At 49.9% G+C, this 27033-nt stretch overlaps 2 protein-coding genes across 3 annotated transcripts in view; both read left to right on the top strand.

The window, feature by feature from the left end:
- The window catches only part of LOC119446831 (septin-1), a 610438-nt gene that overhangs the window by 159712 nt on the left and 423693 nt on the right, over window positions 1-27033 (top strand). The gene's annotated exons all lie outside the window — the stretch shown is intronic.
- LOC119446823 (cytidine deaminase-like) overlaps window positions 1-27033 on the top strand; it is a 37802-nt gene that overhangs the window by 4593 nt on the left and 6176 nt on the right. For both annotated transcript variants that reach the window (XM_037711384.2, XM_037711385.2), the window contains exons 3-4: window positions 24758-24869; window positions 25447-25501. In XM_037711384.2, coding sequence (XP_037567312.1) covers window positions 24758-24869; window positions 25447-25501 — 167 coding nt within the window. The remainder of the gene's footprint in view (window positions 1-24757; window positions 24870-25446; window positions 25502-27033) is intronic.

Here is a 27033-nt window from a genome sequence, read left to right as displayed (position 1 = left end):
ATGACAGTTTCGCTCTCTGCGCGTGCGACTACACGACATGGGAAAAACAGACGAAACGGAAGTGTATCGCTCTTGCTACGGTGCGAAGTAAAACAAGGACACGCAGACATTCGGTTTGTAGGCAGGGGCGGATCCAGGTTTTTTTCTGAGGGGGTCGGCTTCGGTCAATGATGATGATAGTAGCCTTTCTTGTTTACCGAAATTCACCGTTTCTGCTCATGATAAACCCGCCTCTTACCCCTGACACGCGGGAACTCTAAAGTCCTTTAGGTAAGGGGACATATACCGGAAAGGCGTTCAAGCGCAGTGACACACGACAAAGGAGTATCTCCCTCCGGGCAAAGTTCCTTTGCGGGAAAGAAGATCGGGTATCTACTTTTCGAGTGGAAAGGTGTACTCTCGCATACAGCGTGCACAACTCATCAATAGAAGAAAACCTGTTACATAACTACTGTACCCCGTAAGTATTTTTTTACCTTGGAAAATGTATTAATCTTTAGCGGGGGGCAATGCGATTTGTCAAGCAGTAAAGATTTAATCTAGCTATACTCTCAAACGCTCGCACCACGTCGCTAGCGCCGCCATGTTAAAACCCGAATATGCGCATTATAAGTACACTCTTCTAGTACACTGTAATTATAAGCCATCAAAAATGTGAAAAAAAATGTTTTGAGGTTCTACAATCACTAAATGTAATCAACATGTGCAGCTTTTTGTAAATGTTTTATCGCTTGCAGCTTCAGCAAGCAACGCTTTTCTTTCCGCGTTCATCTGAGGAACCACCTAAAGAAATTAGTGCGATGCCGTGTGTCATCGGCGCAACTCCTTTCTGCAAAGCGTCCTTCAGAGTAACAAAAGGGGGGCTTCTAGCAAAGGACTTTACTTTTGCCCGTGTGTCAGGGGTATATACGGCTAGTGCAACACCTTTAGCGAAGCCAGGTATCGGTTTCTTCGAACTTATAGGAAAGGACATTGCCCAACATAGCCATGTGCTTGGCGGCTGTGCCTGATAATATATCTAAGTCTGTATTGTTTCTGATAATAAAATTTGGCATGATCTGTTGCAGATTCGTTATATGTGCGTAAGCACGGGTCCGTCTTTGGAGTTCTGTTGGGACACCTTGATTTCCTTAAGAAGCTTCTTTGTGTTCGGTTGAGACACATTCGTTTGCTTTTGAGGACTAACGCTTCCACTCCACCGCGCCAACCACTACGCTGGTTGTTTACGATATGCGAATCACCCCGTGTGAAGACTCACGACGCTACCTACAAGAAGAACGATGTGGCGTAGTAGCCGAGTGCGCGAGCCTGCGTCTTTTTACAGCGAAGCTGTTAAGGGTTCAGTTTTCGATGGCGATCGTGTCCGCGTGTTTAAAAAAAAAAAAAAAAAAAAAACTCATTGGCCGTATGCTGTATGTGCAAGTGAAAGCGCGTGAGGGACGTGCTGTTGGAGCTGAGGACGTGGTCTATCCGAATTCGACGTCAAACTGCGGGTCTAGCCTACGCAGCCGCTGCTACCAGTTGTTGGAGTGGGGGTCGTGCCCTGGGCCAGCAGTTGTAAGAGTTGGAATCGGGCATATCCAAAGTGCACATGGTAGCTGACCCATGCCGTCATCCGACTCATCCACGCTGACGCTGAAGACGTTGTTGAAGGGAGGAACAGGTTCTCATCGAGAACGAAGAGTACTGGGTTTATTTACATTATTTACACGGGAAGTAGGAGAACGATACGTCTCCTCAGTCTAACATGACTGGATCGAAGCATACTAGATCGAAGCACTGGCTACATCTCAGGGCAGATGGGAGAGCACTCGGCAGATGGGAGAGCACTCTCGATGGCCCGCCAAAGTCTCGCTTAAACCCCCCCTATCCAAGCTCCGGTCCCACCATCCTCCAATCGGAGCATCGAGAGTCACCGATGGTCTGCGTTGAGGGCGAGGGTGCGCATAATCCCCCGGCGCCTTCGTTTTCTGACCACATTCGGAGAAGTGCCCTCGGGCCCACACTGCTCACTCCCCCACATAAAGGAGGGGACACTCGTAGACAGGTGGCGTCGCGCCTGACTTGAACTGACGCCTCTGTTCCTGGAATGGGCCAGCTGGTCTGTGGAGCGGCCGTGAGAACGCGTCTACTTTTCCAAGAGTCTCCTCTTTCTATAGTGTCGAGACACGTACTCTTTGTAAGGTGTAGAGACAAGGTGTCGCCGCTGATCTTTTCCCGGCGGGACGGCTTTTCAGCCTCCCGAAGCGATTAATTAGTCGCAGGCATCAGGAGACGCTTCCAAGATCGCTGCCCCCTGCTGGTCGCCGAACGTAACAGTGCGCTTTCACGGGGAGCGAACGCACGGCGGAGAACAAACGCGACTTCTTCCGTCGCGCGAAAGGCCGTGGGGGGACGGGAGGGAGGGGAGGCGACGTTTAGCTGCGGCACCAAATGCATATCTTGCGACCGGACGCAAGGGGAACTGGCGACTCAATCACCGACGCGAAGGAGGAAAGCGGGAAGGCAGCGCGGGAGGGAGGGAGTGCGGCTTTTGCTCTGCGAGCAATTAACTGCGTACCTGTACTTTGCGCGGCGACGCGCGGTCGCGTGCACCATATCTTGAAAGCGATCTGCAACACGGCTTCTACCCTTGTATGCGCTGTGCTTTCGCCGCTCAGTTTCCGTCGAAGCGATAGACCGCACGAACCTTCGCTCGCTGCTGCTGGCGCGTTTGCTCACGCCAGCGCTTTGACAGCGGTTGTGTGCGGTCATCGAGTTTGATCTATTCATGTTTGCGTGTGCGCGCTTACACCATCCTTGTTAATTCATTTAGTAAGCGAACGTGTCCAAGTTTATACAGCCGATAAAACTACTATCCTTACTCCGTATAGCTCGCTACCACGGAGGAAGATTATTTAAGAGTAGAAACTCCCGTTAGCGCGGGCGCTCGCGCGCGACCAGATAACGTCACATTAGTATGCGCCGATGGGGGCGCATGCAGTGGCGGCGCCTTGCGGCACGTCATGCAAGCAGCAGCGAAAAAAAAATCGCCGCATATCCACGAAGTGAATGATGATGAGTGAGCGAAGCACCGGGGGATCATTCGGGTAAATCAGAGCTACGGACGAGAAAGAGAGCGCGCGTCAGGAACGAACGCCCTTGTGCACCGCAGCGCCTCTAGCGGTCTTCATGCAAACCAGCGCTATGGTGTGTATATTGTAAGGCAGCAGCACAGCTGTTGTCTCGTCGCCTTTATTTAGCTGAGCCACGCGCTGAACGAAGACGACGCGCACAGTGATGATGATTATATACAGGTGAAGAAGATGAAGGAATAATATTTTGCTCACACTAATTACCCCCTCGCGCGAAAGCGGCCAACCTGGCCGCAGGTTATAGCGGTGCGGCACGTCGTTGGAAGGGCTTTAGGCGCGAAACGTGGACAATTTCTGTGCCACGGTAGCGACCATCGGAAGGCGTGACAACGGGAGTGACGCGGTAGTTCACTGGCGAAGTTTGCTCTACAACAGTGTAGGGCCCTATAAAACGCGACTGAAACTTGTCGCACAGACCAGGAACTCGAGTGGGTGTCCACAATAACACTTCATCGCCGGGGCTGAACTGAACGACGCGGTGAAATGCATCGTAGCGAGTCTTCCTATCCTGTTGACTTGCCTCGGTGTTGAGGCGGGCGCGATGGCGACACGCGGCAAGGCGAGATATGAACTGCTCACTCACTGACGCCGACGAGTTCACGGGGGCATCAAAAAAAAGAGACGTCGAGGAGAGAGGTCGGTTGACGCCCGTAAACTAGAAAGAATGGTGAGTAGCCAGTAGTGCGCTGTGCAGCGGTGTTGTAGGCAAAAGTCACGAAGGGCAGGATGGTATCCCAGTTGGTGTGGTCGGCGTTGATGTACATGGAGATCATGTCAGAGAGAGTTCGATGGAAGCGCTCTGTGAGGCCATTAGTCTGATGATGGTAGCTGGTAGTCGTCTTATGGATGGTGTTGCATGTGCGGAGGACGTCCTCGAGTAGCTTCGACAGAAACGCCTTGCCACGGTCACTCAAAAGGACGCGTGGCGCTCCATGTCGTAGAAAGATGGCTTCCAGGAAGAAAGTCGCAATCTCCTCCGCGGATCCTGAAGGTAGCGCAGCTGTTTCGGCGTACCTGGTCAAGTGGTCAACTGCAGTGACGACCCATCTCTTGCCGCTAGCTGATAATGGCAGCGGTCCGTAGAGGTCAATCCCGATGACTGCGAATGGAGCGTCAGGACAGGGAAGAGGTTGCAGCAGTCCAGCCGGAGGTGAAGTGGGCCGTTTGCGGTGCTGGCAGAGCGAGCAAGAAGCGACGTATTTCGCTACGCAGGTGGCAAGTCCAGGCCAGGAAAAACGACTGCGGATGCGTTCATAGGTCTTGTGAAAGCCGAGATGTCCAGCCGTGGGATCATCGTGAAATGTCTTCAATATCTGTTCCCTGAGTGAACGAGGAGCGACAGGAACCCAACGCTGTCCTTCGGGGTGGAAGAAATACCGGTAGAGGATTGAGTTTTCACACTTGAAGTTCTGTAACTGGCGACGGGCTCGCGCGTTAGGAGGACGAGATGAACCGTGAAGGCGTTCCATAATTGAGTGGCAGTAAGCGTCGTCGCGTTGGAGGGAAGCGAACGTCTCAGGGTGGAAAGAAGGAAGACCGTTGAGAGCGGCGAGTGAAAGAACTGCAGAGGACGCGTTTACAGGCTCGGTGACGGACGGAGGCATGCCGGAAACGTCGGACTGCGGTGGTAACGGACAGCGGCTGAGAGCATCTGCATCGTTGTGTTTCTTGCCGGATTTGTACGTGACGTCGATGTCATATTCTTGCAGACGAAGTATCCAGCGGCCTAAACGGCCAGATAAATTCTTTAACGTCGACAACCAGCATAAGGCGTGGTGGTCGGTCACGACCGTAAAGTGGCGGCCGTGTAAATACGATCGGAATTTTTGGATGGCCCAAACAACGGCGAGGCACTCCTGCTCAGTGATTGTATAATTTTTCTCGGCCGATGTTAGTGTCCGACTTGCGTATGCGACCACGCGTTCCTCAAAACATTGTCGTTGCAAAAGAACAGCGCCGATTCCATGGCCGCTGGCATCAGTATGGAGTAGAGTGGGTGCGGAATCATCGAAATGACAAAGCACTGGCTCAGACGTGAGGGCATGCTTTAAAGTGTCAAAAGCCACTTGGCACTCGTCTGACCATACGTATGGGGTTCCTGAAGGAAGGAGTCGGTGAAGCGGAGCCGCGATGGTAGCGAAGTCACGTATGAAGCGGCGGAAGTAAGAAGCCAGGGCAAGAAAGCTGCAAAGTTCTTTGGAGCGTTGGGGCTTCGGAAAGCGGAGGACGGCGGTAATCTTTTCAGGGTCAGGCCGAATGCCGTCTTTGCTTACGAGGTGGCCCAGTACTTTAATAGTCTTGCTGGCAAAGTGGCACTTTTTGGTATTCAGCTGAAGACCAGCAGCAGAGAGACACGTCAGAACTTCATCGAGGCGCTGCAAGTGGAGTTGGAAGGTCGAAGAAAATATGACTATGTCGTCAAGGTAGCACAAACAAGACTTCCACTTAAGGCCCCGCAGAACAGTGTCCATCATTCGTTCGAAGGTTGCTGGTGCATTGCAGAGGCCAAAAGGCATGACGTTAAATTCGTACAGTCCATCAGGTGTTGCAAAGGCAGTTTTTTCCTTGTCGGCCTCATGCATTGGAATTTGCCAATAACCCGAGCGTAAGTCAAGACTGGAAAAGTATTCCGCGCCTTGCAATGAATCTAAGGCGTCGTCAATGCGAGGCAAAGGATATACGTCCTTTCGGGTTATTTTGTTCAAGGCACGGTAATCAACACAAAATCGCACTGAGCCATCTTTCTTGCGCACCAAAACGACAGGTGACGACCAAGGGCTGGCGGAGGGGCGGATGATATTTCGCTCGAGCATGTCGGCAACGTGCTTGTCGATTATCTCGCGTTCGGCGGAAGAAACGCGATATGGTCGACGGCGGACAATAGAACTTCCAGAGAGAGAAAAGACTTTATTCGAGGTCAGACTAAGACCTATAGATATTCCTCCGCCAGGAGGACCATGGCCAGCTGGTCGGCGAAGGCCGCCGACGCCAACCACACCCGCCAGTGGGGAGGTGGGGGGTTAGGGTAGTGAGGGGATTGTAGGGCTGCGGGGCAAGAGAAAAGGATGTGCTCTACATTTGCGTACGTAGAGGGGCAGTTGGGACATGAGGGGTCTGAGCGGTAACGATAAAGGTATAGGCGTGCTGGAGTGATCAAGGTGTTGAGCTGGATGGCCCTGAGGGTGCGTACTTGGGCAGTGGAGAGACGAGGGTGTGGTGGCGGAAGCGTCTGCAATGAATTCCGGAGGTGTTTGTAGTGCTGCTTCAGAGTTTTCTTATAAAAGTGTGCCTCGTCCGCTATGGGCGGGCAAGGCCAGGGGATCGTCGGCGCCCGGCTATTAATCTCGCGGGCAAGCTCATGAGCGAGCTTATTGCCGATAATCCCCGCATGACCTGGCACCCACACCACAGTGACCAAAGCAGGGGAGAGAAGGGAGAGAGCGTCAGAAAGGTCGTCATGAAGATTATCGGAAAGTCTGTTGTCGCGAAGAGCCCTGATTGCTGCCATGGAGTCCGAGCAAATGCGATACCGAGGAGAGGGAGGAAGAAGGGTTAGTTCGTGCGTTGCGTGAACGATCGCGGCCAATTCAAGGGATAGAGAAGAAGTAGGAAGTGAGAAGGGGCCAGCGGTGGAAGTGATGGGAATGCCAAGGGGGGTCGGCATTGTCACACAAGCAGTGGAGCCATGAGTTTGGTAATACGCTGCGTCGACGTAGCATGTGACAGTGTCCGGTGGAAAAGGGTCGTGGAAGTGAGCGCGGGCTTGTCGTCGTCCCTCATGAAGATGTGGGGTCATATTAGAGGGAATAGGGGCACAGCGGAGATTGCTGGGAAGAGGTCGTTGAGGAGTGTACAGAGGAAAGTCAATGGGCCGGATGCCAGCCCGCTGCAGTAGCCAATGACCCTGCGCAGAGCAGGATAGGCGGCCAAGTTGTCGATCCCTATGGAGGCACAAGAGCTCTGCAAGGGGAAGAAATAAGCCTGTTGCGTATAGTTTGGCTGTGGATGCGTGTGTCGGAAGATGTAGGGCAGCTTTATAGAGAGTGTTTAAAGCCGATTGAATGCGATGCATTTGCGTCTGCGTAAGTGTGCAGTATGGCAGGGAATAAAGGATTTTGTTCAAGGCAAAAGCTGTTACAAGTTGATTGGCTCTGCATTCGTCGAGACCGCCGCGCCGCCTGACCACTCGTCGGACTAAGTGAGTTACTTGGTGGCAGGTGGTGATCGTGGACTGTATTGCGCGGCTGAAAGAGTGGTCTTGGAGGGGAAAGCCTAAAACCCGGCAGGATGACGTGCGGGGGATGGGAGTACCGGCGAGAGTGAGATTAAGGAGGGGGTTTACAGACCGTTGGTACTTTGTAGCGGAAAGGAGCAGCAGCTCAGATTTCTCTGGAGCTGCTTGCATACCAGAGCGGGAAAGGAATTCGGAAATGAGGTTGAGGCCGGATTGTAATGTGAATTCCACCTCCCCCGGTGAGCCGTGAGTACACCAAAGGGTTATATCATCAGCATAGAGAATTGACTGTAGGTGCGGAATCTCCGACAAGGATTTTGCGAGAGGGGCTAGCCCGAGATTAAAGAGGGTTGGAGAGAGCACAGCACCTTGAGGTGTTCCGCGGGTGAGCGCGATGGGCGGGGACAACGTGGTCCCGAGTCGGAACTGAGCTGGTCGAGAGCGGAGAAAAGAAGAAACGTAACAGTAGAGTCGGGATCCACAGCCGGTGTCTTCGAGGGGGGAGAGGATAGCGTCATGAAGTAAGGTATCGAAGGCCTTGCGCACGTCCACAGTGACAAGTGCGTGAACTTGACACCTCGAAGGTTGAAAGAAAGTTTCCTGGAGAAGGAGAAAGAGGTCTTGAGTAGACATGTGGGGGCGGAAACCAATCTGATTGTGCGGAAGGAAGTGAGTATCGTCGAGAAGATCCGTAAGACGTGCGAGTACCATGCGTTCCATGGTTTTCCCGACACAGGAAGTAAGTGAAATGGGTCGCAGGTTGGAGAGTGTGGCGGGCTTGCCGGGCTTTGGTATTAGAGTAATGATGGAAGAGGTCCATTCATCGGGAAGAGTGCCGTTGGCCCAGTGTTCATTTATTTTGTTTAAAAGAAATTCTTTATCCGAATCAGGCATGTTCTTCAACAGAGAGTAAGTGATGTGGTCCGCACCCGGAGTGGTACCAGTTTTGTTTTGAGCCAAAGCTCGTTCTAGGTCCGGCAGAGTGAAGGGGCTGTCCAAACCGCTATTGGAAGGCCCTGTGTACTCAGGGTACAGGGAAGGAAGTGGAGGAGGGATGTATATATCCGTGACCTGTTGAAGGAGGGAAGTAGCACCATGCTCGGAGAGATGCTTTTGGATTGTGGGGAGAGGAGCAGGTTGAGGGCCAAGGAGGGACCGGAGGATCAACCAGGCTGATTTAGTGTGGAGGGAAGAGTTGATAGAATCGCATATGCGATTCCAATTTGTTGTCTCAAGGATGGAGCAGTGAGTTAGTATGTCAGTGTTGAGTATGTCTAATGTATGTCTAAGCTGGATGTTGTTAGGTTGGGTGCGGATGCGACTAAGGAGGCGTTTACGGCTTCTCCAGAGACGCATGAGGTGTGGGTCAGCGTGGTCCGACGGGGGGTTAGCTTCTGTAGTGGTGGTGGTCTGCGACCGCGTTCGCCGTAGCGAGTCCACCCACACATCATAGTTGGGAGTTGACTCCTGGACTCGCAGGCGACGAAAGAGGTGCCAGTTGGTCTGGGTGATGCGTTTTTTGGGTTTGTGAGTGAGTGTCAGTTTAATTTCAATTATGTGATGGTCGGATAGGAGGGTGTCCGGAAGGACTTGCCAAGTCTCTGGAGGATTGTGGCCATGGTGAAAGGTGAGGTCAGGCGTTGTATGACGTTGTTTTGCGTTTCCGTCTCGTGTGGGTGTGTCTGGTGTATTGATGAGTGTATATGAGTGCTGCATAGTGTGTGCGTGAAGAAGGCGGCCAGGGCGCAGAGTGTTTGGGTAACCCCAGATGGTATTTGGGGCATTGAAGTCTCCGCCAAGAATAATGTCACGGTGTTTTGGAAAGGATCGAAGAAAATGAAAGAGAGGAGAGAGAATTGTGGTAGAATTTGGGGATTATAGACGTTCACAAGTGTGAGAGGTGGGTTCGGGGGGTCTGGGTAATACGAAATGGCTGTTACATATGGAAGTAACGTGGATGGAACATCTTCCACTTCATAAGCGATATCCCGGCGAATATAAATGGAAGACAGCGGCGCGGCGGGGTCGGCGTGCAGAGCTCGGTAGCCTGGGATGTTTTTGGTATGCCTTGTTTCTTGTAGTAGGATAAAGTGAGGTAGTGTGGTTTGCGTAAGGAGCCATTGCTGTAAGGGGGTGCGGTTTGTGGAGAGGCTACGGCAGTTCCACTGAATTATTGTGATCGCCATGATGCTTGTTATTGGAAGGGTTAGGTGGAGCGAGAAGGGTGGCGGGCTTAATTTTGGGTGCTAGGCCTACTGACGCAGCGGGTATGGGGTGGGTGCGCTTGAAGGGGTGGTTCTTGTCTTCCATAGGGCCTGGGGCGTCATTAAATGCTTTGTTTATGGTGGAGTTCAGATTGTCAAGGGACTGTGTGAGGTTTGAAATGAGCGTCTCGAGGTTGGAAGTACGTTGGTCTTGTGCCTCGATACGCTTTTGTTGCATCTCAACGAGGGATGTCAGTGCGGTTACGCGAGAGGTAAGCTCCGTCAGCCCCAGCTCCAGCTGTTCAACGCGGCAGGGAGAGGGGGAGGTTGTGGGTGCGGGTGCGGGAGTCGTCGGCGACCTTACCTGGTGTACAGGTTTCTGCAGGGGTGAATCTTGCTTCACCGGAGCAGGCGTGTGGTATTCCGCAGGCTTCGGTTGTGCACTCGGTGCTGGTTGAATCACAGGGGTTGGTGACACCTGGGTCAGACGCGGGTGCTGGCCCCCCCACTGGGCATGTGTAGGCAGTAGGCTTGACGAGGCCTTGGGTATAGATGAGGGACTGGAGGGTTTTACTGGGGGTTGTGACGTGTTCAGACTCTTCCACTGCTGTCTGTGTAGGAGGCGCTGCTTCTTGGCCGCGTTGGCGCAGGCTTCATCCCGTTGCATCCGAACTGGGCATATTTCTGCAAAGGGAGTGTGATGGCCTTGACAATGAAGACACCATGGTGAGCAGGAATGTGGTTCATCAGGCTGGCTGATGGGTGTGGAACAAGTGGAGCACAGGCGCTGGTTTCCGGGGCAGGCACACGTGCGATGTTCATATTGCAGGCAGATAGTGCAATGATGGGCCCGGGGCTTATGGGGACGGCAGCGGAATTCGAGTCGTTGGTAGTACACGGAAAATGGAACGTGCATGCCGGCGAAAGTGATCAGGGCGGAGTTCGTATTTTCCATGCGGCGGGCCAGTAGGATGTCGGCTTGATAGCTGTCTAAATCACGCAGAAGTTCTTCTTGGGTAGCGTCAGGGGCAATTCCGTGGATAACCCCGCGGCACGAGTTGGTTGGAGCTGCGAGGTATGGAGCTACGGCATATATGCGGCCAGCGAGCACGATGCTCTCAACGCTGAGAAGGCGGCTGGCGAGTTCGATGTGGTGGGTCTTGAGTATGGCGAGGCGGTTGCGATTGCGTAGATGGACTGAAACGTCGGCACAAGTATGCGCCGGGAGCTTTGCTGCTCGTATGAAAGCTGGGAGAATGTCCAGCAGCTGGGCGGAGGTGGCGGAAGGTAACGCTGGCAGGTGGACACAAACCGCATGGAGGTCAAAACTTGGGCGGGCAGCAAGTCGAGGCTTTCGGACATTTCCGGGCGTTGTCCATTCTCCTTCAGGCTCATCCAACTCGATAGGGGTTGGAGTGGAAGTGGGATCTGACGTCGGCGTCTCGTCAGCCATGCCGGCACGCAGCAGTGGTAGGGTAGGGCTAGCGAGGCGGTCACCGCTTCAAAACTTGAAGTGGCCGAAGACGACGATCCGTGGGAAACGGTGAGAAGGCCGCTTCCCATACAGCTCCCGGCGAAAAAGGCCCGGGCAAGGGCGGCTGGTGAAGGTCGCGGCGTTTCGGTGGTTGCGGAGCACGCCGCCGGCACGTCCGTTCACTTCGGCCGACGGAGGGTAGTCCTAGAACTTCCATCGACGTGTATGCGATGAGTTGCCGCTGAAGTCTGTCCCAAGAGAGGTGAGTGTACGTCGAAGGAAGATTTATGTTTCGACAACAAGGCCAGTAGTTGATGTGCTTGCTGCGGAGTCAGATCCGTACTGATTGTGCTGGCGAGAGCAGTAGCAGGAGCAGCAGCTGCAGGTGGGCGTGGTTCTGCAGTACCAGTACTCGAAGCCATCACCGAGACAGGCTGTGTGTCCACACCGCAAACCACGACAGCACCTTTGGGAAGCAAAATCGGCTCATTTGTGACGTTGAGTACTGTGAGAAGGGCCGACGAACGAGACTCGACGCTAGTGCAATTCCTTTGGAGAGGCAACGGGCTGATGGGGAGACTATTAAACATCGCCATTGTCAATTACGTCGGAAGCAATCACAAGAAGTTGCTCGTGGTCAGGTGGTACCACACAATCGGCTACGGTTCGCAGACGGTGGCGGGACTGAGGCCCCTTGTCGGTGTCATCGGTCTCGCGCATGTGGACAAGGCGTTGTCGGCAAGAGATAAAAGCGGCAGCGGCAGAAAGAAAGTCCCAACCAAGAATGAGCATATAAGCGCAGGAAGTCAGCACTGCGAACGGAATATGGTGGCGAATCCCATCAATAAAAACTCGAACGGTACACTGTGCCGATGGCCGTATCGTAAGGTTATTCGCGCTACGTAATGGAGTGCCATGGTAAGGTGTAGTGACCTTGCGTAGACGAGAGCACAAATCGGCATGAATAATAGAAATAGCGGCTCCCGTATCAACTAATGCTCGAACAGGCACACCTTCAGCATACACTAATAACAAATTGGCCGGGCTCTCAGGAGGTGTTGTTTGGCCGAGCGATGCAGCTTCCCCTCCAAAAACTGCACCATCTAGTTTTCCGAGTGGTAGTCGGTATGGGTGACTGGCTGGAGAGGCGATGTTCAGCGTTGGAGAGGGGAAGGAGAGCGGCGGCGTCCTGGACGGTAGTTTCGAGGAGCGTCGGGTGGAGCGGGTGGGGAGAAGGAACGGGTTGAAGGGCGGCGCTGGTATTGGCTCGGAAAGGACACCAGATCCCTCTCGTATAGTATCGTAGCCGCGGCGTTCGTCCTGCTGGCGCTTGCGACAAAACCGCGAGATGTGGCCTCGAATGCCACAATAATAACAGATTGGGCGGGAGGAGCGCCAGGGGGCGTAAAATGCAGGTACAGGTGCACGTGGTGTAAAGGCTGCGACGTCATTCTGAGGAACCGGAAGGGCACGCTGAGCGACGGAAGGCTGCATGGCAGCAACTTGGGCGTACGTGAGTGGCGGATTTGGCGGTGTCGGAGGGTCAGGGCGTACAGCGGAAACCAAGGAAGACAGCTCGTCTTTGATGATGTCTCGTAGCCCAGTGGACGTAGAGTGAGTTGGAGGAACAGCAGAGCACGACAGGCCTTGTGCTTGAAGCTCTTCGCGGATCAGAGCCCGAATCAACGTGCGCAAATCGGCATCCGAAGGAGGGCGCGGGTCACGACGTCTGGCTGTAACCGGATGGCTTGTAGGGTATCCAGATGCTGGCAGGTCGCGATGACATCGTCTACGGTGGTGGGGTTTTTAACTGCTAGTGCGTTAAACGCAACGTGTCCAATGCCTTTTAAAATGTGTCGAACGCGATCGGTCTCGCTCATTGCCGCGTCGACGCGGCGGCAAAGGGAAAGGACGTCTTCAATGTAGGAAGTGTACGTCTCCCCTGGTTGTTGCATGCGCGCATCGAGCTGCCGCTTAGAAACTTCAGAACGGATGGATGGCGTTCCGAAAATCTTCCGGACTTGGTGCTGGAAGGTGGTCCAATCGGGCAAGGCCCTCTCATGGTTAAAGAACCACGTCTTCGCGACATGGGACAGGTAGAAGGAGACGTGGCGAAGTTTATGAGTGTCGTCCCAGTGGTTGTACTCACTCACCCGGTCATAGTTCTCCAGCCAGTCCTCGACGTCGTCGCGCGGATGACCAGAGAAAATAGTGGGGTCACGCTGCGGGGCGGTAACGGTCCACACGGAGGCGGCTGGTTGGGGGGCAGCGGGGGTGATGCCGGAGGCTCCAGGTTGCGGTACTTGGGTCATGGCAGTGGACAGGCGGAGCACACGGCGACCCGAACGAAGCTCCAGTGGAACTCGACGTCGTAGAGGTCTAGGGGATCGAAAGCAATCTCCACCACTTTGTAAGGCAGCAGCACAGCTGTTGTCTCGTCGCCTTTATTTAGCTGAGCCACGCGCTGAACGAAGACGACGCGCACAGTGATGATGATTATATACAGGTGAAGAAGATGAAGGATTAATATTTTGCTCACAATATATATATATATATATATATATATATATATATATGTTGAGAAGAGGTTTATTGGCGGTGTCCGTCAAGGACGCTACGAGTTCCAAGAACGGCGAGGCAGCGTTGAGCACCGTCTCCAAAAACACCAGCGACCAACAGTGCGAGCAGAGCGGGTCGAGCGTTGGCGATGCCGCTGGACGGAGGCGCGTCTTCTTCACAATCGCCCCTGCAGAAAGAAAGTTTACGCTATCGCACCGTGCTTTTTATTTAAAAATCACAGCATATCCACGGGGTGATTGATGATGAGTGGGCGAAGCTCCGGAGGGAATCATCGGATCTCCCGCTTAAGGGGACGCTAGCACAAACGCGTTAGAAACGTGCAGTATTCTCTAGTAAGGGGGAGCGGCCACAGCGTCTTACGCAGTCATTTACACATGCCGGAACGTGCACCGCGTTTGCCGACGCCATCACATGACTGCTGAGAGAGTATACCCCCCGTATTCATAAACGCTCCTCGACTTGAACTTGACTTGCCACCGCTTTGGGCAGCGCGTTCGAAACGCGTTGAAGGTAAGGCGGAGAGGCCACAGCGTCTTACACCAGCTTCTTACACGGGCCGTAACGCGCTAGCACAAACGCGTTAGAAACGCGCTAGAAACGCGGCCTTTCGTTAATGTTGGGTATTTATTGCCATCGTGGTGCGTGTGTCCATGTCCGCTTCGTGGCGTAGTGTGCTAACGCCGCGCGCTCGGAAGCGAGGGGTCCCTGGTTCGATTCCGCGCTACGGACACAACTTCGGAATTTTATTGCGATAGCAATTATATGGACACTCAAAAGCAGATTTCTGCCGTCGGCGTCGCCGTGAGGTTCCGTATGACGTCATTTGGAGAAGAAATCGTCGCCACGCGCCGAACGCTGTATGTGCGAGTGAAAGGGCGCGAGGGGCGCGTCTTTCACGGGGAGTGAACGCACGGCGGAGAACAAACGCGCGTTCTGCGCCGTGCTCGCTTAAGGGCGGCAGAAGTAGGCGTATCTGTTCTCCTTCACAATCACCATGTATGTAGAGCAAACGCGCCTTCTTCCGACGAGCGAGAGGCCGTGGGGGAGGGAAGGGAGGCGACGTTTAGCTGCGGCACCAAGTGCCTATTTATATCAGAGGCTCCGCAACAGTCACCATCGCCGCACGCATTTTGAGCGAACGCGGGCAAAACGCCGATGGCGTCGACAACAGTTCTGCGTGTTGCCGATGCTGCTGCATGTCCAAGTTTATACAGCTGATAAAGCTAATATCATTACTCCGTATAGCTCTCTACAAGTTTGCTATCGCAATTGATGCTTCGCCTTTCAGGTGAAACTGCGACAACTTTTTTAAAGACGATAGTCTTTCTTGGGGAACTTAAACGCTGAAAATTTGGTCTGTCTGTCTGTCTGTCTGTTTGTCTGTCTGCCACCCGATTCAGCCACCCGGCCAAAGTTGGACCACTTGCTTACCGCCCACACTACTTAAAACTGGTACGGCTGTTCATACTTGTGAACGTTATCGATCACAAAGTAAATATTACGCATATCTGAGGCGCAACATCACTAGGTAAGTATTAGGAGGTGTGTTCCTTTAATAGAAAATACATAGATACGTAACTCTAAAGACCCTAGTTTCTTAAGCTGCGCTGAAAATGCCATGCTATGCGCGCCGACGAACGACGTTCCCCGACTGCGCGCCGACGAGCGCCCTCTGCCATGGAGGAAGGAAACCCTCTGCACAAGCTCATGTTTCCCGATGTATTGCCAGATGGCGTCCATGTCTCACGCAGCGCCTCCTCAATTTTATCAATGCCAGCCAGATGCGGCCGATTCAACATAAAGGAAGCGCTGTCTGAGGCAGGGCAAAACATAAATGGCCGCTTGATGAAATAATGCGGTAAAATGAAATCTGTTCAAACAAACCTCCATTGCATTTATCATGCCAGGACGGAAATGGTACGAGAACAGCATCACGGGTGGCCGCGGATCAGACCAGCACTCATGTAGTACGGCCGGCAGAAGACTATCGTCTTTCGACGACATTATCAGCGAAGCACGCAGATACGCGGCAATTTTTTTTTCTCCCGGTTTCGCCAAACCCTCCTCCTCCGCTTTCATCCTCGTGCTCTCTTCGCTATCGCCGTTTTTCATCTCCTGCTGCGTTCGCTTCCATCCTTGGCTGTGTTCGTTCGATCGGTTGCGAGGGATAACGCTGGCGCTCGCCGCAGAAACAGGCGCCTAAGAGCTGGTTTTAAAAGATTGTTGCCGATAGCGTTGTTGGCCTAAGACCCTTGCAAGAGAGAAAAAAAAAAATTGCAGCCAATAGCGTTCTCGACCTTCGGTATATACACTAGCGTTTCGACGCGGAAAAATAGCGAGGCAAGGGCGGACGGATCTCCACTGCGCATAAAACTGATGTGATGTCACGGCAGCATGCAGGGGCCTTCCAAATAGTCTAGATATGGCGTTGGTCGAGCACCGCTACTTGATGGATAGCCATTGCAACCAAGTTGCAGCCAGGATACTAGGGATATTGGTGGTTGCTTTGCAGTTCCAACAGGGATGCAGTGATCCAAGATATACTGCGCCGTGGTATAATTCAGTACAGTGGCTGGCAGCGAGATTGCTGCTTTGTGTGTCTGCTCATATGCCCATAAGGTTTGGCGATTCTCGGATGGCATGGAGATATGCAGCAGGTTACACAAGAAAGCTAGCACTGAGTTTGACAATTATCTTTGATGTGGTTCCTGCCACAATATTTTTGGCTGATGCGTGCTTTGATGTGAAGCTTTTGTATTCAAACAGCCGCACAAGGGGACATGTGCAAGAAAACAGCACCTAAACCAGTCAAGAGCGATTGAAAGATTACGCTTATGTTGAGGGATTTATTTGCAAAATGACCTGTATGTGTAAACATAAAAAGGGCCTATACATGTTGGCTAGTTCGTGACCAATTACTTATGCATAGCTCAAGTGTGAGGACGCACAGAAGTAAACATGGCACACAGTCGTGTTTGAGTCTGTGTGCCCTTGTTCCTGAATGCTGCAAAAGAAGTGATTTGTTTGTAATATGTGTCCAGTGCGCAATGCATGGGAGGACCTGCATCACACGGCCTACGCATGCAGTCAGATCAGTGGAATCTCGATGATACAATCACGGCTAATACAAATTTCCGGATGACATGAATTTTTCTGAGGTCCCGGCCGAGCCCCATTACTTTGCAACGTGCTAGAGAACGGTTGTTACGAATCGATTTTCGACCCGCGTCGGTTGATACGAATAAACGCCGCCCCACCGACGGCCACGAAAGAGAACAGCGCGCAGTCACGCGCGTTTTCCCTTTCTCTTTTGGTGCGGAGGCGCGGACGCGACGCCGGACAGCGCGGAAGCCGCGACTGGGCGCCAAGAGCTTGAAGCGATGGCGCTTTTGTTGCTTTTGTGCTTTTCTTTTTGTCTCTTCGCTCGCTGCGGCGGCCGCGCTGCCGCGCTTCCCCACGCGCTACCGCCGCAGCAAGCGAAGGTTCGTGCGGTCTATCGCTTCAACGGAAACTGAGCGGCGTAAGCACAGCGCATACAAAGGTCAGAGCCGTGTGGAGATCGCTTTCAAGATACGGTGCGCGCGACAACACCGACAGCCGGCACAGGCACAAAGTACAAGAACGCATTTGTTGACAGAGTAGGAGCCCCCCCCCCCCCCCCCCCCCCCCCCCCCCACTCCTCCCACGCTACCTTCCCGCTTTGCTACTTTCGCGTGGGGAGATTTCGTCGCCAGTTACCCTTGCGCTCGGTTGCAAGATACGCATTTGGCGCCCCAGCACAGCGTCGCCCCCCTCCCTCCCTCCCATACCCCCACGGCCTTTCGCGCAACGGAAGTCGCGTTTGCTCTCCGCTGTGCGTTCGCTGTCCGCGAAGGCGCGCGTCCTTTCACTCTCACGTACGGCGCGTGGTGACGACTTTATCGCCCTTGGACTCGTGCTCCACGTCTCAAGCTCCTCCTCCGCATCGCATTCGTTGATCTCCTCTCCCATCGGTGGGCGCACCTCGTGCTCGCTACTGCCCTTGGCGAGATTTTGGACCCTTTCACTCTCACGTACGGCGCGTGGTGACGACTTTATCGCCCTTGGACTCGTGCTCCACGTCTCAAGCTCCTCCTCCGCATCGCATTCGTTGATCTCCTCTCCCATCGGTGGGCGCACCTCGTGCTCGCTACTGCCCTTGGCGAGATTTTCCCGCGGAAGCCGCAATTTCGTCTCACGTGGCTGCACTGTAAGCGGTATGCGTATACATGGAGTTCTATGGGAGGGTAAACGGGAGTCGGAAAAGGCCGCGTTGTAGCCAGTTCTGCACTATAAACGGTTACGTTATAAGTGGTCTATACTGTAAATGCTTTTTACGTACGTGTGCCTGAGTGAGTTCACGTCTCGACTCTTTAATTTAGCTAGTTTTAATTGTGTTCCGATGATACGAATTTCGGCTAATACGAATTTTTCCCATGACCCCGTGAGATTCGTATCACCGAGATTCCACTTATACCAGGATTTCTTCTGTGCTTGTGTGAGCAATGGGACGTACTCAAACTGCAATGGATTTTAATCTTTTTTTTTATGGGAAGGGCACGAGCATTTCAAACATGCAGTCAGCATGCATAATCCATGCAAGCCTCTCTAGCTTCCATTAAAATTTCCCTTGCTCTGATGCTATGACCTTTAGTTAGAAAAATGATTATAACTCCAGAAATTATGCAGATCAAACGCACATCGTGGAATCTATGTGAAGCAGAACTTTCATGAAGCAGTTAATGAAATGCTATAAATTTCCCCACTTTATTCTTGCGTATTTGGCATAAAGGAAACTGATGTGTGTGCGCTGTGATCATCACAAAGAGCTAGTTGGTGTCAGCGTGATAGAAGGCACAATGCGACTGTGGCCTTAACGGTCAGAGCATCGGGCTACTGTACTTGGGGACTAAAGTTTGATCCCACCATCGGGCACATAATTAAATTTTGTCTATAAGCGTGAGAAGCTGTTCGACAAGACAGCAGCAGCCACAGTCAGGAAAGTCCAGGAAGGCTTGCAAAGAATGCTTCACTTTAACATAGTCCTTAATGCATTCTTGCAGTGTGTGATGAATTAACAGGTTAATATTCTCTCTAAATTTAGCCAGCGTAAGTAAACAAGGACCCAATAACATATACACAAGACCAACACAAGAACACTGCTGGTCCTGTGAATAAGTGTTCTTGCGTCCTCGGTTATTTGCGCTGGTTAAATTGGTAGTATGCTGCACCAACTGGCCCAAACTGAAGTAGTCCTTAACACTTTCATTGCAACATTACGTTGATATTCAGTTAGTTTTCTCCCAATCCACGGCAGCATGGTCTGAAAGAAAACGTCAAAATGTAGGTGTAAATACAGAAAAAGATTTTTCTTGTCTCGCACTAAATGCAACATGGCTTTCCAACAATCCGCGTTTAATGCTAAACAATCGCACGACACTTTTTTTTTTTTTGAAATTTATATATGGCAGATATGCATGGTACCCTACTAAGTGAAACCATTTGCAAAATAGATCTTGCCAGCTGCAGCGATAACAGCATAATACTTTTTACAACACAACCACCGCATGCATGCATGTGCAGACAAAAAGATAAAGCACGACAACAGCAATTATGCAGCACAGTCACCAGATACAGCCGACCGCACTGATCAGCATGGTGGCTGAGTGCGATGGAATACCAAGGAATTAAATGTAAGCCGTTGTGGGCGCAGATAGTCGAATGGTTGAATTATTTAAGTCATGTGGAAATTAGTCAGGTTCCTTAACTTGCATTTGGAAACAATGTGTTTAAAATCTTAAAGGGACACTAAAGGCAAATACTAAGTCGACGTGGACTGTTTAAATACCTTTCCAGAAACCTTCAAACGCTTGTCTCGTGCAAAGAAAAGACTTAGTTTACGAGAAAATAGGATCTGAAGGGTCCAAATACCTTTATTGCAATTAAAATCACCCGCCACGCCAATCGAGGAGTTGTGACGTTGCATACGCCATTTTCTGCCGTTGGTGAGTTTAACGGCGCCCGACAGATGGCGCTACGGTGCGCGCTGCCGCTTATTTTGGTAAAGTGGCGTAGACTGTTCGGGCATTTCGCGACGTCACATGGAAGTGGAATTCTCTGCCACTTGCAGTTAGTGCGAGATTCGCGAGCCAGAAAAACAAGCGCAACACTACACGATAACAGAAAAACTGAAACTCAAAAGTGCGGGTGGCGCAGAGTCGAGCGAACACGAAACCTTTTCACCGCCCGCATCGTTGTCAACGGTGTAATGTCAGTTAGTTCTTTTTTGTAAAAGTGTAATAGAACTGGTGAAGTAGTATTTTCTTTCTTCTCATAATACAGTACAATGATGTTTTTATAACGAGTGGTTCAGTACTAGTGACAGAATTTAAATGAGGAGTGCCTTCGTCATCGGGCGAGTACTTGAATGTCCCGGGGGAGTCGCTAATCGTGTTCTACATTTACCTTAATTTCTCTATTACTAAGGCTGTGCTCGCGATAATATTGACGCTTTAGAGATACTCGTGCACTAATACATCACTTTAGCCTGACTTAGTATTTGCCTTTAGTGTCCCTTTAAGTAGGACTTGAAATCATCAATCTAAGAGTTTCTGGAAGATTATCCTTGGGTGTGCAAGGAAAATCTACGGAAGGAGTAGAGGGCACATAAGTTGGACCCTTCGAAGCATGGGAAGTTCAGAAAAAGATTTGCTCTGAAAAATGGCTGTGGGAAATGAAGGAAATTAAATGGGTATTTGGTAGGGGTGTGCAAACAGCAATTTTTGAGACTGAATTGAATGTGAATCAAATAGTGCCAGAAGCATATCGAATATTGAATAATTCTCAAATATATTTTGAATAATGAGCAGCTGTCCTCACAGTTAATATAAAGCAATGTCCATAACATTAGCAAGTTTCTGTCATTACATTGCACATTATGAATAAATTTTTTTAGGGGTGTGCAAGTATTCAAAATTTCGAATGCAAATAGTCCTTGCTATTTGATTCATATTTGATCCAAAAATTTACTATTCAAAGTTGAGTATTAGTTTTTCTTCCAAATATATAAGGGATAAAAACGCTTAATTGAGTTTCGAGAGAGATGGAACAACTCCTCTCGTGCCAAAGCCAACTAGCTCTTAGAGATGCTTGGTGTGTGTGTCATGTGCCAGTTTCTCGTGTTTTTCTTCCTCGTGACAGCTCGCACTTTGAGACTGCATCGTCTCTGGGATCAGCGCACATTCCCCAGTACTTTCCTCGTAGCAGCTACCACTGCGTAGAGACTGTGCAACGCTGCACCGCCTTCTTGTCCAGGTCGAACAAGTTTTAACGTTTCATTACTGGAGTGCAAATGCCATCGTCAATTTAACATACGCTCCATGACATAGTCAGAGGTATACGTACAGTTGTATAACATGTCGTTGCTGATGTCATGGCAATCCGAGTTTCTGCCTCTATGTTTGGTGTGTGTATCACGTGCCAGTTTCTCGTGTTTTTTTTTCCTCGTGACAGCTCGCACTTTGAGACTGCATCGTCTCTGGGATCAGCGCACATTCCCCAGTACTTTCCTCGCAGCAGCTACCACTGCGTAGAGACTGTGCAACGCTGCACCGCCTTCTTGTCCAGGTCGAACAAGTTTTAACATTTCATTACTGGAGTGCAAATGCCATCGTCAATTTAACATACGCCCCATGACAAGGTCAGAGGTATACGTACTGTTGTACAACATGTCGTTGCTGATGTCATGGCAATCCGAGTTTCTGCCTCTATGTTTGGTGTGTGTATCACGTGCCAGTTTCTCGTGTTTTTTTTTCCTCGTGACAGCTCGCACTTTGAGACTGCATCGTCTCTGGGATCAGCGCACATTCCCCAGTACTTTCCTCGTAGCAGCTACCACTGCGTAGAGACTGTGCAACGCTGCACCGCCTTCTTGTCCAGGTCGAACAAGTTTTAACGTTTCATTACTGGAGTGCAAATGCCATCGTCAATTTAACATACGCCCCATGACATAGTCAGAGGTATACGTACAGTTGTATAACATGTCGTTGCTGATGTCATGGCAATCCGAGTTTCTGCCTCTATGTTTGGTGTGTGTATCACGTGCCAGTTTCTCGTGTTTTTTTTCCTCGTGACAGCTCGCACTTTGAGACTGCATCGTCTCTGGGATCAGCGCACATTCCCCAGTACTTTCCTCGCAGCAGCTACCACTGCGTAGAGACTGTGCAACGCTGCACCGCCTTCTTGTCCAGGTCGAACAAGTTTTAACATTTCATTACTGGAGTGCAAATGCCATCGTCAATTTAACATACGCCCCATGACAAGGTCAGAGGTATACGTACTGTTGTACAGTGGCGCACCGACGGGGGGGGATTCGGGGGTTGTAACCCCCCCCTGAGGCCGCCTTAACCCCCCCCTTTTGTTTAACCCCTTTTCTTTGCTTACGCATTTCAGTACTGCAACTAAGATGTAAGACGCACAACCGTCTGCACACTCGCAAAAAGCGCATTTTTTTGACAATTTCCCGTGAAGAAATCGAAATTAGTGCTGTTTAGATGGTATTGGCAAACTGTCAACCCCCCCCTGGCAGAGATCCTGGGTGCGCTACTGCTGTTGTATAACATGTCGTTGCTGATGTCATGGCAATCCAAGTTTCTGCCTCTATGTTTGGTGTGTGTATCACGTGCCAGTTTCTCGTGTTTTTTTTCCTCATGACAGCTCGCACTTTGAGACTGCATCGTCTCTGGGATCAGCGCACATTCCCCCGTACTTTCCTCGTAGCAGCTACCACTGCGTAGAGACTGTGCAACGCTGCACCGCCTTCTTGTCCAGGTCGAACAAGTTTTAACGTTTCATTACTGGAGTGCAAATGCCATCGTCAATTTAACATACGCCCCATGACATAGTCAGAGGTATACGTACTGTTGTATAACATGTCGTTGCTGATGTCATGGCAATCCGAGTTTCTGCCTCTATGTTTGGTGTGTGTATCACGTGCCAGTTTCTCGTGTTTTTTTTTCCTCGTGACAGCTCGCACTTTGAGACTGCATCGTCTCTGGGATCAGCGCACATTCCCCAGTACTTTCCTCGCAGCAGCTACCACTGCGTAGACTGTGCAACGCTGCACCGCCTTCTTGTCCAGGTCGAACAAGTTTTAACGTTTCATTACTGGAGTGCAAATGCCATCGTTAATTTAACATACGCCCCATGACATATTCAGAGGTATACGTACTGTTGTATAACATGTCGTTGCTGATGTCATGGCAATCCGAGTTTCTGCCTCTATGTTTGGTGTGTGTATCACGTGCCAGTTTCTCGTGTTTTTTTCCTCGTGACAGCTCGCATGGAGTGCGGAATACGTGTCTTGCTATGCATATACATGAGCGATATGCGCACATGTCAGCGCTTCACTGCACGTACCACAGTGATGCTAGAATCACCTTTGCGAGAAACTTTCATTTTTGGGTTTGGGGTAAGACATTTATTCTTAACTTGCGCAAAAAAAGCAATCCCGATCGAGAAATCTGATAGCGATCGAGCTCGATCGCGATTAAAACTGCCCCGTGTATGACACCCGTATAAAATTTTTAGCACTTGCTTGTTACGGCAGCATTGGGCATCACATTTCTCACCATCTCGGCCAACAAGTACATAGTCACATGCTTATTTTTATGGTGCTTGTACTTCGCAAGTGCAGGAAGAGCCTTAACGTAGGTGACCAGCGGTTCATTATTGATAGCATCCATAGTCTTTGTGCGACACAGAACCAGCGGTGAATTCCGCAGTTTCAGCACGATTCCAAAACAGCAACAATGTTTCCAAACCTGCATTGGAAGTTTACATGCCGGCCACGTGATGACAGTGCACAGGCTGCCACTTCCGTCGCGTCGCGTACGCTCAAAATGATGCTCAAACTCAAGCCCCGCCTAATGCACGCGCGGGTTTCGCATCTCCCCTTTCAAGACACGTAGCCAGGCGTGTACAATTAGCCATGTGTGGTTTGGCCTTAACAATTAGCACGTCGTAAGCTCATGTCGAACAGCCAGAGTAGAAATAATGCTTTCATCTTACACAAGCACGGGCCCACCAAGGAACTCCTTACGTAATCCCAAACAATGCTGGGTGGCCATCTACCAGCAATATTGCTCACATAACATCGATTCCCACAGTGTGTGGAATCTGCTTAATTTTTCTTATGTCTATACTATGCCTACATAGATTAAATTTATTGTACTCTTGCTCTAATTTTATATTTGATCGTGCACAGTTGATGTGTTAAACTATTTGAGAACTATTAAAGACATATTTGCATTTACAAATAGTGACTATTTGATTCATTATTTGTATATTCGCACAGCCTTAGTATTTTCATTCGATCTTTAAGAGTTAGCCAAGCTTTCGGCAAACTTTCAAGAAAATGGTAAAAACCAGTTATAGTGACTGCACAAAAAAGAATGGCTTAATAGGTTCTGGTTCATGCACACTAAAAGGCCAGCTGACAATGTGACCATGTGAGAGAACTCGGGAATGTTAGAACATACATAAAATTGCCATTTCTTAGGTTTAGAAAAGATTGAAGACCATTGAGCCCAAATAATTGCACCAAGAGACAGAAAGTGAGAGAGCCATGAAGGAGAGATGCCTGAAGAATTTTAAGTGACCTGGTAAACGCAGCAAGCCCCAATTTGTTTCAATAAGTAGAACTGGTCACTCCACTTGTCACTCTCAACCAGGACTGGTCAGTCATTCTTTTGGATTTCTACTGGTGTTTGTGGTTTTGCTAGAGTTGCGTAGAACGTTCAGCCACTGTGGCATTTTAAAAAGGCATCAACATACACACTCTATTTAGAAAGATGTGCTCAATGAAAGATCCTATACTTGCTGGGATATGGCAACTAGTGGGCCATGGCTCCAGTCTTCTGCGAAGAAGCTGGCAAAACAACTGCTGTTTTAGTAGTCCAGTGTGATCCAGAGAAGGGACCAATTGCACACCCAGATTAAACATGCCAATGGATCCACTCCAATGATGTGCAATCTCACATCGCACTGTTGATGTTATATAGGGCTCTGAATAGCATTATGGAAATTTTTAGGCAGTTTGTCTTGATTGGTGCAGGATGCAATGTGGAGAATGCAAGCTATGGGCTGACTATATGCGCGGAAAGAACAGCGCTAGTAAAAGCAGTGTCAGAAGGTCACAGGACCTTCAAAGCACTAGCTGTCGCATCGTAAGTGCTTTACATTTTTTTGCCTGTTTGCACAAAACCTCTTCTTTCATTTTTTCCCTCCAACTGCAAGCTGCTCTTGTGAGAGTAACTTTACTTACTGCTTTGTATGGAAAACAATCAGAAAAGTACATGGCAATTATAAAGATTTGCTGGTTAAATTCTAAGCGGCAGGGCTGTTATGCATATTTTTCTTGAAAGTGGTTAATGTGAGCAGCTTGCAACATATACTAGTGGCAGTTGAAAGGCTCGCTCATCAAAGCTGCTATACTGAAATGTTGGTGCGGGCGTGGCTGCTAAATTTTTGTGATTATTGTCTGTCATTTGTTAAAAGAAATGCGAAAATATAGAGATTATTTTAAATTAATGCAACGTCAATAAAAACTGAACTAATAGCAAATAATTTAGGACATTTAGTTGGAAGAAAAGCTTTTTTATGTGCTAAAGCTGGTGAGCAGAAAATTTAATGGTATGTATAATGGCTGATCCATGGCAGAAGTTGCTAGACACATTGTGCAACTACGAAAACTTTCACACGTGTCAAAATCTCGGTGTATGCTCAGTGATGTCTTTCATTTAGGAACATGAATGATCTGACGATGCCTTGTGGAGCATGCCGACAGTTCATAATAGAGGTGAGTATCACTGATGCCATTCCAGTGTGCACCTTCAGCTCCAAAAGGTGACAGTGCTTTGACCAATGCTGACATTGTTTACACCTCTACGAACTCGCTCAGCACTGTGAAGCAGCTGAAGTAAGTTGGCAAAGCAGTATGAGACAAACATACAGCACAGGCCTTCCCAATTCTCTGTCCAAGTCCACTGGACACAGTGACATGTTCAAGACCACTATTGGCTTCGAGATCGAGCAGAGTCGCCACCTGGCGGGCACTGGCTGAACCACAGATAGTGTGGATTGCGCTGCGCATTCTCTGCAAGGCACTACGTGTTTTAAAGGCTGCTGCTTCCATGGCTGTAGCACAGTCATAAATGCTGGTCTGCATTTCTTGACAGTGTACATTGACAGTGTACATTGACAGTGTGTGCATTTAGCATTGCGCTGTCGTCTTTGCACTAGAGTAATCGGTGAATGCCTGCGTTGAGCGTGCGATGCGTGATTGTTGCACCCTCCGATCGCCACAGTCATATCAATTTTATTATCGCTTCGTCTTTCGAGAATTTTACAAAAAGCATTTTACCTTGTTTTAATTAAAGGAAGTGGTAGTAGCGAGACATGAATACCGCACTTTAGTGAATCGTCACAGTGTGTAGATCACTCTAAAAACTCTGTGATACCACGAAACATGAACGGGGATCGTGTGAACATCACTCAGCAGTAGAAAAGAAGAGTCATAACCGTGCATTCATATCATAGAGCATCAGCACTTTATATTACGGTAACAGCATTATGATAATTGCGATAATCGCATCACTCTCGCTTAGTGCTTTCGCAACCAGAGATGTTCTTTTAATACGCTGTAGTTTAGATGCCAATATGGCGAATTAGTTTTGCCTCACAATGAAGTCATACGCGCTTTTGTATTCTGATTCGCTGCTACAAAACGAAAGCTAAAGTATGGCATTATAAAAAGATCAAGAGAGAGAGACAGAAGAAAGGGGAAAGATCAAGTGTGACACAGCAGTCTCTAGACGGATGATGTCGTAGCACTGAGTTGAAAGGCGGCTATTATAATTTCCTTTTGCTCTTTATTGTGGTGTTGTTAACTTGATGTGAGACAGTAGCCACTTTTAGCTGAAATAAAACTACCTAGTGGTTATAGCTCGTCAAATAATTACAACTTTGTCACATCACTGTCATGCGCGTGCGTAACTGTGCAAGTGCAATAAAAAATAATATCGTCTGAAGCAACCTGATGATCCTACTAACGTACTATCACAGTGGCCTAGCTTGCCTAATTGAACTCATTAACTGTTAGCATTTCGCAGCGAATAAAAAGAAGAAAAAGAAAAGGAGCTGTAGAGTGCGCATTAACTTGCTACTTTAGAAGCCTTCCTTGGACAGCAATACAAACTTTTTTAAACCAGTGCAAGATTTGCAGAGAATGCGGTATTAATAACTGGCGCAACAATATTAACAGAGCAGGCGGAATGAAAGTGAAACATACACAGAAAAGCCCTGAGAAAATGCCAGAACAGAATGTGTGGG

Source organism: Dermacentor silvarum, chromosome 3, assembly GCF_013339745.2.
Source record: "Dermacentor silvarum isolate Dsil-2018 chromosome 3, BIME_Dsil_1.4, whole genome shotgun sequence".
Taxonomy (NCBI): domain Eukaryota; kingdom Metazoa; phylum Arthropoda; class Arachnida; order Ixodida; family Ixodidae; genus Dermacentor; species Dermacentor silvarum.
This window is presented reverse-complemented; position numbering and strand designations above follow the sequence as displayed.